The 12400-nt window shown below is 43.4% G+C and overlaps 1 protein-coding gene across 3 annotated transcripts in view; it reads left to right on the top strand.

The window, feature by feature from the left end:
- AS3MT (arsenite methyltransferase) overlaps positions 1 to 12400 on the top strand; it is a 32843-nt gene that overhangs the window by 19127 nt on the left and 1316 nt on the right. The window contains exon 10 of one of the 3 annotated variants that reach the window (XM_030807647.1): positions 3150 to 3284. The exons of 1 other annotated variant lie outside the window; for it this stretch is intronic. In XM_030807647.1, the coding sequence (XP_030663507.1) occupies positions 3150 to 3284 (135 nt within the window). Of the gene's footprint in view, positions 1 to 279; positions 862 to 3149; positions 3285 to 12400 lie in introns of those variants that run through there. One more of the 3 variants, XM_030807655.1, reaches the window with a different exon arrangement.

Raw genomic sequence — 12400 nt, 5'->3', positions numbered from 1 at the left:
ATTCACAGTCTGTTTTATCTGATATAAGTATAGCTATTCCTGTTCTTTTTTTGGTTTCCAGTTGCTTGGAATGTCTTTTTTCCACCCCTTAACTTTCAGTATTTTTATAAGTAAAGTAGGTTTCTTGTCGGCAGCATATAATTTGGTCCCACTTTTGTATCCATTCAGCCACTCTATTCCTTTTTTTGGGGGGTGTTCCCAAGTTTTATTCAAGAACTCATACAAAATATTCCAGATAAATAAATTTTTATCTTCACCTTCCTCCTCTTCTTTTTCCAGGTTAATTTGGAAGTAACGTAATTCATAATAACTTTTTGCTGTGAGAAACTACACACAACAAATCACATAGATTATTCTTCAAACATTTTTTGGTGAGATATTTCAAATACCCTTTGGAAAAAGGTACCTCAGAAGTCACAGTGATCTTGCTCTTGCTCCTTTCGATGGTTATAACGCTCCACCAAGATTCCCAGTTTTCCATTCACTTTAATCTTCTCTTGCAAAAATTGCTCCAAATTGGCAGCATCTATGATTCCATTTTCTACAAGGTGGGTACAGTCAAGAGTGAACATCATAACCTGCTGCTTTTTTTGCCCCTCTTTGCCACAAGCTTTTTCACAGCACTATGCCTCTTAATTGGACAATTGAGTCCATTTACCTTCAGTGTTATTATTGATACATAAAGACTTAACATTTTTTTAAATTGATACATAATTGATGTAGCTATTTTGGGGGGTTCATGTGATAATTTAATACATTCATACGATTTGTAAAGATTAAATTAGTGTCATTGGGATACCTATCACCTTCAATACTTGTCTTTTCTTTTTTTTTTTTTTTTGAGATGGAGTTTTCCTCTTTTTGCCCAGGCTGGAGTGCAATGGCACGATCTCAGCTCACTGCAAACTCCACCTCCCAGGTTCAAGCAATTCTTCTGCCTCAGCCTCCCGAGTAGCTGAGATTACAGGCATGCACCACCACGCTCGGCTAATTTTGTATTTTTAGTAGAGACGGGGTTTTACCATGTTGGTCAGGCTGGTCTCAAACTCCTGACCTCAGGTGATCCACCCGCCCCAGCCTCCCAAAGTGCTGGGATTACAGGCATGAGCCACCGCACCTGGCCCTGTCTTTTCTTTATGTTAGAAACATTCAAATTATTCTCTTCTAGCTATTTTGAAATATACAATATATTATTGTAAACTAGTGACTTTACTGATATATCAAACACTAGGTCTTATTTCTTTCATCAAACCATATATATATATACATACACATATATATACGTGTATATGTATATATATGTGTATATATATACGTGTATATGTATATATATGTATATATGTACATATACACGTATATACACGTATATATGTACATATATACGTATATATATATATATTTTTTTTTTTTTTTGAGATGGAGTCTCGCTCTGTCTCGCTCTGTCGCCCAGGCTAGAGTGTGGTGGCACAATCTCGGCTCACTGCAAGCTCCACCTCCCGGGTTCATGCCATTCTCCTGCCTCAGCCTCTTGAGTAGCTGGGACTACAGGTGCCCGCCACCACGCCTGGCTAATTTTTTGTATTTTTAGTAGAGATGGGGTTTCACCGTGTTAGCCAGAATGGTCTCAATCTCCTGACCTTGTGATCCACCTGCCTCGGCCTCCCAAAGTGCTGGGATTACAGGATTGAGCCACTGCGCCTGGCCAAAGCCTATATTTATAACCATTAATCAACTTCTCTTTATCTCCCCCATTCTGTACCCTTTCTGGCCTTTGGTAACTATCAATATACTCTCTATCTTAATGAGATCCACTTTTTTAGCTTCCACATATCAGTGAGAACATATGATATTTGTCTTTCTGTGTTTGCCTTATTTCTCTTAACATGACCTGCAGTTCCATGCATCTTGCTGCAAATGACAGGATTTCCTTCTGTTTTAAAATCTGAATAGTATTCCATTGTGTATATACGCCACGTTTTCCTCATCCATTCATCCATTGATGGATGCTTAGGTTGATTCTATATCTTGGTTATTGTGATTAATGCTACAGTCAACATTAGTTGTGCAGATATTAGGAGTGCAGATATTTCCTTGACATACTGATTTCATTTCTTTACCTTCCCCTTCCTTCCTTTCTTTCTTCCTTCCTCCCTCCCTCCCTCCCTTCCTTCCCTTCCCCCTTCCCTTCCTCCCTCCCTCCCCTCCCTCGCTTCCTTTCAGATGGAATCTGGCTCTGTCGCCCAGGCTGGAGTGCAGTGGCGCAATCTCAGCTCACTACAACCTCCGCCTCCTGGGTTCAAGCAATTCTTCTGCCTCAGCCTCCTGAGTAGCTGGGATTACAGGCATATGTCACCATACCTGGCTAATTTTTTTGTATTTTTAGTAGAGGCGGGGTTTCACCATATTGGCCAGGCTGGTCTTGAACTCCTGACCTCGTGATCCACCTGCCTCAGCCTCCCAAAGTGCTGGGATTACAGGTGTGAGCCTGTAATTACAGGCACCCACCACCACGCCCGGCTAATTTTTTTGTGTTTTTTAGTAGAGACGGGGTTTCACCATGTTGGCCAGGCTGGTCTTGAACTCCTCTACCCAGCCAGTTTCATTTTCTTTTTTTTTTTTTTGAGACGGAGTCTCGCTCTGTCACCCAGGCTGGAGTGCTGGAGTGCAGTGGCGCGATCTTGGCTCACTGCAAGCTCCACCTCCTGGGTTCACACCATTCTCCTGCCACAGCCTCCCGAGTAGCTGGGACTACAGGCACCTGCCACTATGTCCAGCTAATTTTTTGTATTTTTTAGTAGAGACGGGGTTTCACTGTTAGCCAGGATGGTCTTGATCTCCTGACCTTGTGATCGGCCCACCTGGGCCTCCCAGAGTGCTGGGATTACAGGCGTGAGCCACCACGCCCGGCCCATTTTCTTTAGATATATACCCAGTAGGGGGATTGCTGGGTCATATAGTAGTCCTATTTTTAATTTTTTGAGGAATCTCCATACTGTTTCCCATAATGGCTGTACTAATTTAAATTCCCACCAACAGTGTGTAAGGATTAGTGCTGGTGAGGATGTGGAGAAAACGATACTTCTGGGCATTTTTCTTCTATTGAGACTAAAGTTGCAACTCTTAGTATTTTTTTTTATACTACCCTTTAGGAAGGTGAAATTGTTTTAGTGGATGAAGAAACAGCAGCTATCTTGAAGAATTCAAGATTTGCTCAAAATTTTCTGATCAGACCAATTGGAGAGAAGTTGCCAACATCTGGAGGCTGTTCTGCTTTGGAGTTAAAGGTTAGTTTGGCTTTCACTACCTGAGAGAACTATTTTATTTTATTTATTTATTTTTGAGATGGAGTCTCTCTCTGTCACCCAGACTGGAGTGCAGTGGTGCGATCTTGGCTCACTGCAACCTCTACTTCCTGGGTTCAAGCAATTCTCCCTGCCTCAGCCTCCTGATTAGCTAAGACTACAGGCACCCACCACCACGCCCGGCTAATTTTTTGTGTTTTTTAGTAGAGACGGGGTTTCACCATGTTGGCCAGGCTGGTCTTGAACTCCTGACCTTAGGTGACCCACCTGCCTCAGTCTCCCAAAGTGCTGGGATTACAGGCGTGAGCCACTGTGCCCGGCCAGTATGCACGCTCTCTTGAGGCACACTTCTCTTGCTGGTCAAATGTTGTTAGACGATTATATACCAGTTAAACGCCACCATTTTGCCTCTTAATGTGCATGCTGGAGCCCATTTGCCCAACTCCTGAGATCTTATCGGGAAGCTGCTGATCACCAGTTTCAGGTGTTTCTGTTTACTGGGAGACTTCCTTTCCCTGGTACCGTCTGTGACCAATTATGATTTTCGAGACACTTAACAACCACCTGATCATCACCTAATGATTGCCTGACATTCCTGGTGGAGTTGGCGCAGGGAGCCCTTTCCTGCCCTGCTCACGCCTGACTAGCTATTACAACTGCTTTAACAAGTTCTCCAAAATTCAGAAACCTTTCGTGAGTATTCTGATTTTATAATAAAATAGTTATTTGCGTAAGTTTAGTAAGAGTCTTTTCTCTCAAAACAGGACAATTGGAGACACTTGGTTATTTTACCAAGGCTTTGACTGAAATAACATTTGTAGGTAAAGTTCCAGCAAAGCCAACTTGAAAAGAGCCTGTATAGCCAAATTCTTGCTGGACTTTATGCAAACAATCAGGCAAAAGTATAATAAGCCTAAAATTTATTTTGCACATAAACTGGCCTTACTATAGTTTGTCTTTAGTATAAAAGGAGGGGCTGGGCGCAGAAGTTCACACTCATAATCCCAGCACTTTGGGAGGCTGAGACAGGCAGATCACTTGAGGCCGGCAGAATGAGACCAGCCTGGGCAACATGTTGAAACCCCGTCTCTACCAAAAATACAAAAAAATTAGCTGGGTATGGTGGTGCATGCTGGTAGTTCCAGCTACTCAAGAGGCTGAGATGGGAGGATTGCTTGAGCCCAGGGAGGTGGAGGGCAATGAGCCAAGATTGCACCACTGCACTCCAGCCTGGGCAACAGAGTGAGACTCTGTCTCAAAAAAAAAAAAAAAAAAAAGAAGGCTAGAGAGAGAAATGGTTTTAAAGGAAAACTATAACACTTGTTACTAGATTTCCAGCCTGGACTTTTGTTTTTGAGTGCACATTGAATCATTAATTATTTCCTGGCTACAATAACCCTCTAAAGATAAACCAGGTTATAATTTTTCTTCACGTTTTTAGTTTGTGCCCCAAATGGAATAGGTTCCTTATTCTGTTCTGACACACGAATACTCTTTTGACTGTCATATTATTAATGTTATTTATATCTCCTTGTTTTACTTCCAAAGAAAACAGAATCATGATATTCTAAGGCTAGAGAATTCCCCGTTTGGAATCCCACTGGTCCTAATCTGCTTTTCACTGCAAATTCCGTGCTGCTAAAATTATATAAGCACCCTTCTCTAGGCCCAGGGACCTATCACACAAGAGGTAGGCGTGTGACTGTAAGGGCCAGTTTTGAGAGAATTAGTTCAGACTCTCCAAATCAAAAATGGGCACACAGATGCCTAAACAGCTGGTAAAATAAAGGACTCTGCCTCCTGTGTTATTATGTGTGTGGCACCTTTTCATCCATCCCAACCATAAAGAATTTCCTGCTTCTCGTAGAATGAAAAGAAAATTATTCCTGAGAGGATATAAAGGTACCTCATGTCAAATCCTCCTAGGTTTAATACTCTGAATTATGAGATTTATGCAGATAACATATATATTTTTTAAAATTTTAGAACAGGCCAGGCACAGTGGCTCAAGCCTGTAATCCTAGCACTTTGGGAGGCCACGGTGGGCAGATTGCCTGAGCTCAGGAGTTTGAGACCAGCCTGGGCAACATGGTGAAACCCCATCTCTACTACAATACAAAAAATAAATTAGATGCGCATGGCAGCGTGCGCCTGTAGTCCCAGCTACTTGGGAGGCTGAGGCAGGAGAATTGCTTGAGCCCGGGAGGCGGAGTTTGCAGTGAGACGAGATTGAGATGGTGCCACTGCACTCCAGCCTGGCAACAGAGCGAGACTCTGTCTCAAAATAAATAAATAAATAAATAAATAAATAAATAAATAAATAATTTTAGAACAAATTACTGAAAGACCACAAGAAAAAATTGTAGCACAACAGAAGTCTCTAAATTCCTTAGCTTAAAAGGTTTTAACAGTGCTTATGTTTTGTATAGCTAATTGTTGTAAGTCTGTAACTAAAACCAAGATTACAGTAGCACAACGCATAGAAGTTAAAGATAAGTCAATTTTTTAACCTCACCTTTGGCTTTTTGTTTGTTGGCTTTTATATTAAGAAATTTTAAGGGTTTATGAATGCCTATCCACATCCATTCCCATCTGGCCTAGAACTTACTTTTTTTTTTTTTGAGGGGGTTGGGGACGGAGTCTCGCTCTGTCACCCAGGCTGGGGTGCAGTGGCACGATCTCATCTCACTGCAACCTCCGCCTCACAGGTTCAAGCAATTCGCCTGCCTCAGCCTCCTGAGTAGCTGTAATTACAGGCATGTGCCACCATGCCTGGCTAATTTTTTTTTCTTTTTTTTTTTCGAGATGGAGTCTTGCTCTGTTGCCCAGGCTGGAGTGCAGTGGCGTGATCTCGGCTCTCTGCAACCTCTGCCTCCCGAGTTCAAGTGATTCTTCTGCCTCAGCCTCCAGAGTAGATGGGACTACAGGTGTGTGCCACCATGCCTGGCTAATTTTTATTTTATTTTTTTAGTAGAGACGGGGTTTCACCATATTGGCCAGGCTGGTCTCGAACTCCTTACCTCATGATCCACCCACCTTGGCCTCCCAAAGTGCTGGGATTACAGGCATGAGCCACCGTGCCCGGCCCTAATTTGTATTTTTAGTAGAGACAGGGTTTCACCATGTTGGTCAGGCTGTTCTCAAACTCCTGATCTTAGGTGATCAACCCGTCTTGGCCTCCCAAAGTGCTGAGATTACAGGCATGAACCACCATGCCTGGCCTGGCCTAGAACTTTCAAATTCGCTATATGTCTTTTGGCTCTAAGCCCCTTGACTGTAGGGGTCCCACCAAGGCACAAGATTGACCCAGGGAAGGCAGCCGTGCCACCCCAGCAACACAGTGAGATACAATAAAAGTTTGGTGACCCTTGATGTTGCCTCTGACAAATCTAGGCCAGAATGAGGAGAAAGTAAATCAAAAATAAAATTCTAGGCCGGGCGCAGTGGCTCACGCCTGTAATCCCAGCACTTTGGGAGGCCGAGGCGGGTGGATCACAAGGTCAGGAGTTCGAGACCAGCCTGGCCAAGATGGTGAAACCCCGTCTCTACTAAAAATAAAAAATTAGCCATGCGTGGTGGCAGGCGCCTGTAGTCCTAGCTACTTGGGAGGCTGAGGCAGGAGAATTCCTTGAACCTGGGAGGTGGAGGTTGCAGTGAGCCGAGATCGTGCCACTGCACTCTAGCCTGGGTGACAGAGTGAGACTCCATCTCAAAAAAAAAAATAAAAATAAAAAAATAAAATAAAATTCTAAACCCTCAACCATCTGAATGGACCCCTCCTGTCGGGCAAAGGCATTGCAAAGTTACCCTGAAAAACTAGTTCAAGTCACGAAGGGAAGGAGAAGTTTGGACATGCCTCATTATTCCCTCCTCCCTTTTGGAATTCAGACACTGCTCACCAGCATTAACATTAAAACAGATCTTAAGACTGATAGAACGGACTGTTTAAATCTGGTAAGAAACATTTACAATCTATTCTCTCTGAAGCCTGCTACCTAGAGGCTTCATCTGCATGATAAAACCTTGGTCTCCACAATCTCTTATCATAACCTAGACACTCCCTTCTCTTGATCCCAGGTCTTTGGATTATAACTCAACCAATTGCCAATCACAAAATCTTTGAATCTGCCTATGACCTGGAAGTCCCCACTTCCAGTTGTCCCATGTTTCTGGCCTGAACCAATGTACATATTATATGTATTGATTGATGTCTTATGTCTCTCTAAAATGTATAAAACCAAGTTATAGGGTGACCACTTTGGGCACATGTTTGCATATCTCCTGAGGGCTGTGTCACGGGCCATTGGTCACTTATTTAGCTCAGAATAAATCTTTTTAAGTATTTTAGAATTTGACTCTTTTTGTTGACAATGTTTAACATCCTACAGTTATGACACCCTAATTTGAATTTATACAGCTTAACTTCAATAACATACTAAAATTCTGCTCCTTTAAAGTTTGTTCTCAACTGTTTTAGTTCTTTTTTTTCTTTTTTGACAGAGTTTCACTCTATCACCCAGGCTGGAGTGCAGTGGCATGATCTTGGCTCACTGCAGCCTCTGCCTCCTGGGTTCAAGTGATTCTCCTGCCCCAGCCTGACAAGTAGCTGGGATTACAGGTGCGCAAGCCACCATGCCTGGCTAATTTTTTGTATTTTTAGTAGAGATGGAGTCTCATCATGTTGGCCAGCCTGGTCTTGAACTCCTGACATCAGATGATCCACCAGCCTCGGCCTCCCAAAGTGCTGGGATTACAGGTGTGAACTACCACGCCCGGGTCTTTCTAGTTCTTGATATCACAAAATTATGTCTTTATTCATCTTGTGCCCCCAAAACATAAACTAATAATTATTTTAAATGCATTGGTCTCTTAAATCATGTGGAAAACAAAAAGTAGAGTTACAAACCATTGTTACAATAATACTAGCTTTGCCGGGCAGGGTGGCTTATGCCACCAGGTGATCCACCCACCTAGGTTGCCCAGCCTGGGCAACAAGAGCACAACTCTATCTCAAAAAAAAACAAAAAAACAAAAAAACAAAAAAACCCAATAATACCAACTTTTTTTTTTTTTTTTTTTGAGACAGAGCTTTGCTCTTGTTGCCCAGGCTAGAGTGCAATGGTGCGGTCTTGGCTCACTGCAACCTCCACCTCCTGGGTTCAAGCGGTTCTCCTGCCTCAGCCTCCCAAGTAGCTGGGATTACAGGTGCACGCCATCACACCTGGCTAATTTTTGTATTTTAGTAGAGACGGGGTTTTACCATGTTGGTCAGGCTGGTCTCGAACTCCTGACCTCAGGTAATCCACCTGCCGTGGCCTCCCAAAGTGCTGGGATTACAGGCATGAGCCACAATGCCCGGCCAATCCCAGCACTTTGGGAGGCTGAGGCTGGCAGACCACTTGAGGTCAGGAGGTCAAGACCAGCCTGGCCAACATGCTGAAACCGTGTCTGTACTAAAAATACAAAAATCAGCTGGGCATGGTGGCAAATGTCTATAATCCCAGTTACTTGGGGGGCTAAGGCAGGAGGATCGTTTTGAGCCCGGGATGTGGAGGTTGTAGTGAGCCGTGATCACAACACTGTACCCCAGCCTGGGCGACGGAGCAAGACCCTGCCTCAGAAAAAAAAAAAAAAAAAAAAAAAAAAAAAGCATAAAGGTTTCTGAGAAATCACTTTCAAAAATGGTACATTTGTAGTTGGGGAAGGTTAATTGAACCTAAAATATAAGAATCCTGGACCCCAAAACCTGGAGCCAGTATTACCAGCATGAATCTAACCCCAAGCTCAGTATACAAGCCACCTGTAGAGCTAAAGAGTGATTTACTTTCTTTGCTTTATTAAATTCTTCAGCACTCTGCTGTTCTGACTCTTCTGTTGTTTGAAGAAGGTGATACTTTGGAAAGTAGAGAGATTTGGCTTTTGAGTATTCAATCCATTAAACATTTCAAAAATATGTCAGTGACATTTTGAAACTCCTGAGAGTTCATTGATAAGAAAACCTTCTGGTGAGAATCAATATTTATTTTGAAAGGTTTTTATCATTCTAATTCTTCTAAAACCTGGTTTCCTAAATACTGGTTATAAAAGCTATCAGAAGGCATGGTGGCTCACGCCTGTAATCCCAGCACTTTGGGAGGCCGAGGCAGGTGGATCACAAGGTCAGGAGATCGAGACCATCCTGGCTAACACGGTGAAACCCCGTCTCTACTAAAAATACAAAAAATTAGCCGGGCGTGGTGGCGGGCGCCTGTAGTCCCAGCTACTCAGGAGGCTGAGGCAGGAGAAAGGCGTGAACCCGGGAGGCGGAGCTTGCAGTGAGCAGAGATCATGCCACTAAACTCCAGCCTGGGTGACAGAGTGAGACTCCGTCTCAAAAAAAAAAAAAAAAAAATGCTATCAGAAGATAATGGTTACAAGTAAAGAGGGTCTTTCCTTGAGCTACAGCATTTTCAGTGTACTGTGGCTTTTTTTTTTTTTTTTTTTGAGATGGAGTCTCGCTCTGTCACCCAGGCTGGAGTGCAGTGGCACGATCTTGGCTCACTCCTCTGCCTCCTGGGTTCAAACAATTCTCCTGCCTCAGCTTCCTGAGTAGCTGGGACTACAGGCACATGCCGCCATGCCCGGCTCATTTTTTGTATTTTAATAGAGACGGGGTTTCACCGTGTTGCCCAGGCTAGTGGTGAACTCCTGAGCTCAGGCAATCCGCTCGCCCAAAGTGCTGGGATGACAGGCGTAAACCACTGTGCCCGGCCACTCTGGCTATTTTTTTAAAAAAGGAGTTAAATGAGTTTGCTTCTGCAGACGACCATTTTCTTTCTGCGTAGCTGTCCTTGTTCTCTCTCCCAGTGTGTGTGCAACGCATGTACGGGAGGTTCTTGACCTTAGATATAAATTGTAAAATTGCACATATTTGAACTGGTTTATCCCAACATAAGGTCTCCTTTCTGCTTTAATTTATTTCAGCCTGCAGATGTGCCAATGTCTTTAGGTCAGTTTCAAGTTTTTGAAATGGGAATAAGTGACACTGAAGGAAGATTTTAATAAATGAAACAGTTGTGTGACCTAGGAATATAACCTTGTGCTCTTAGGAAAAGACATTCTTATCTTTTTTTTTTTTTTTTTTTTTTCTTAACGGAAGACCTTTATGATAAACGCTGGAGTACAGACAGTACACGCAGGTGGCATGCAGGGTATTGCATATACTTAACATCTTGAGAGTCCTGCTTTTTCTTTTCTTCATCTTCTTTTTAATCTTATATGCAAAATGTATTTTGCCATTAAAACAATTGCACTATTAAAACACTGCAGCATCTGGCTGGGTGCGGTGGCTCACGCCTGTAATCCCAGCACTTTGGGAGGCTAAGGCGGGCGGATCACTTGAGGTCAGGAGTTCAAGAGCAGCCTGTCCAACATGGTGAAACCCCCTCTCTACTAAAAATACAAAAATTAGTTGGGTGTGGTGGCGGATGCCTGTAATCCCAGCTTTTTGGAAGACTGAGGCAGGAGAATCACCTGGGAGGCAGAGGTTGCAGTGAGCCAAGATCGTGCCACTGCACTCCAGCCTCGGCAACAAAGGGAGACTCCCTCTCAAAAACAAAAAAACAACAAAACACTGCAGCATCTGAAATGATGCAAACAGGATTAGGGCTATGGACTGTCTTAATAGTAATGGTAGTAATAGCATTAACAACCATAGCAGTAATATACAGGAATTAACTTTTATTGAATAGTTAATATGTTTAAGGCACCCTGTCATTTAGTCCTCACAATCACCCCTATTATCTTCATTTGACAGATGGAGAGACTGAGGCTCTGAAAGATTCATTTACAAATCCAAAGTCATACAGCTAGAAAGTGGTGAATTTGCACCCACATCTGATTCTGGAGCTGACACTCTAAACCAGTGTGCTGCTCCATCTCTCCATAGTTATACTTTTCATAGAATCACAGGATGTTGGTGCAGGAAAGGACTGCTTATCTGGGTACCCCACCTTTCATTTCCTTCAAGTCTTGAGATATTTTTGAACTAGAAGCATGCATTTAGAAGTGATATTGATATCACCATCTCCTGTTGGTAGATAGATCATTGAGTGGGAAGAAGAGGGTTCAAGCGATTCTCCCGCCTCAGCCTCCTTAGTAGCCCACGCCCAACTAATTTTTGTATTTTCAGTAGAGACGGGGTTTCATCATGTTGGCCAGGATGGTCTCGAACTCCTGACCTCAGGTGATCCTCTGCCTTGGCCTCCCAGAGTGCTGGGATTACTCCCAGAGTACATGAGCCACCACACCAGGCCAGGGCAAACTCTTTCAGGCAGGAGTTCCAGTATACTGAGAGATGGAAATGCAATCGATGTGAAGTCCTAGCAGTAGCAACCAGCAGAGCTGGCCTTCTTCCAGGCTTGGAGATCCTCTGCCAGATGCTCATCTTACCAGATGCAGGCAGACCTCTTCATTTCAGAAAGGTAGACACTGAGGGACAGAGAGACCAAGGCCAGCAGGAAGTCAGTCACTTTAGTAAAGTGTCCACCAGTCTATCAGTTTCATGAATGTAGAGTCTGTGCCTGCCTTGTACACCCCTCTATTTGCAGTGACCAGAATAAGTAGTAGGACTGTAAATTTATGTTATAATGCATTCATTACCATTATTTAAAGTGGCATGTTCATGCTTTTAATTTTTTGAGATGGAGTCTCGCTCTGTCACCTAGGTTGGAGTGCAGTGGTGTGATCTCAGCTCACTGCAACCTCCACCTCCTAGGTTCAAGCGATTCTCTTGCCTCAGCCTCCTGAGTAGCTGAGACTACAGATGTGTGCCACCACACCCAGCTAATTTTTTGTATTTTTAGTAGAGATGGGATTTTGCCATATTGCCCAGGCTTGTCTCAAACTCCTGGCCTCAGGTAATCCATCTGCCTCGGCCTCCCAAAGTGCTGGGATTACAGGTGTGAGCCACCGTGCCCAGCCCCTGTGCTCTTGATTTCCTATCTTTGTACCCGGCTTTTCTCTGGCCCCACTGGTACTATTGTTAGAGGTATCTCATTTGGAGGTGAAAGGAGGGGAAATAAATACAGCAGTCTTGTCTTTTAAATAAATACAGTAGT

This window comes from Nomascus leucogenys, chromosome 3 (assembly GCF_006542625.1).
Source record: "Nomascus leucogenys isolate Asia chromosome 3, Asia_NLE_v1, whole genome shotgun sequence".
In the NCBI taxonomy this organism is placed as follows: domain Eukaryota; kingdom Metazoa; phylum Chordata; class Mammalia; order Primates; family Hylobatidae; genus Nomascus; species Nomascus leucogenys.
Note: the sequence above shows the minus strand (reverse complement) of the source record. Positions and strands in the feature narration are given on the sequence as shown.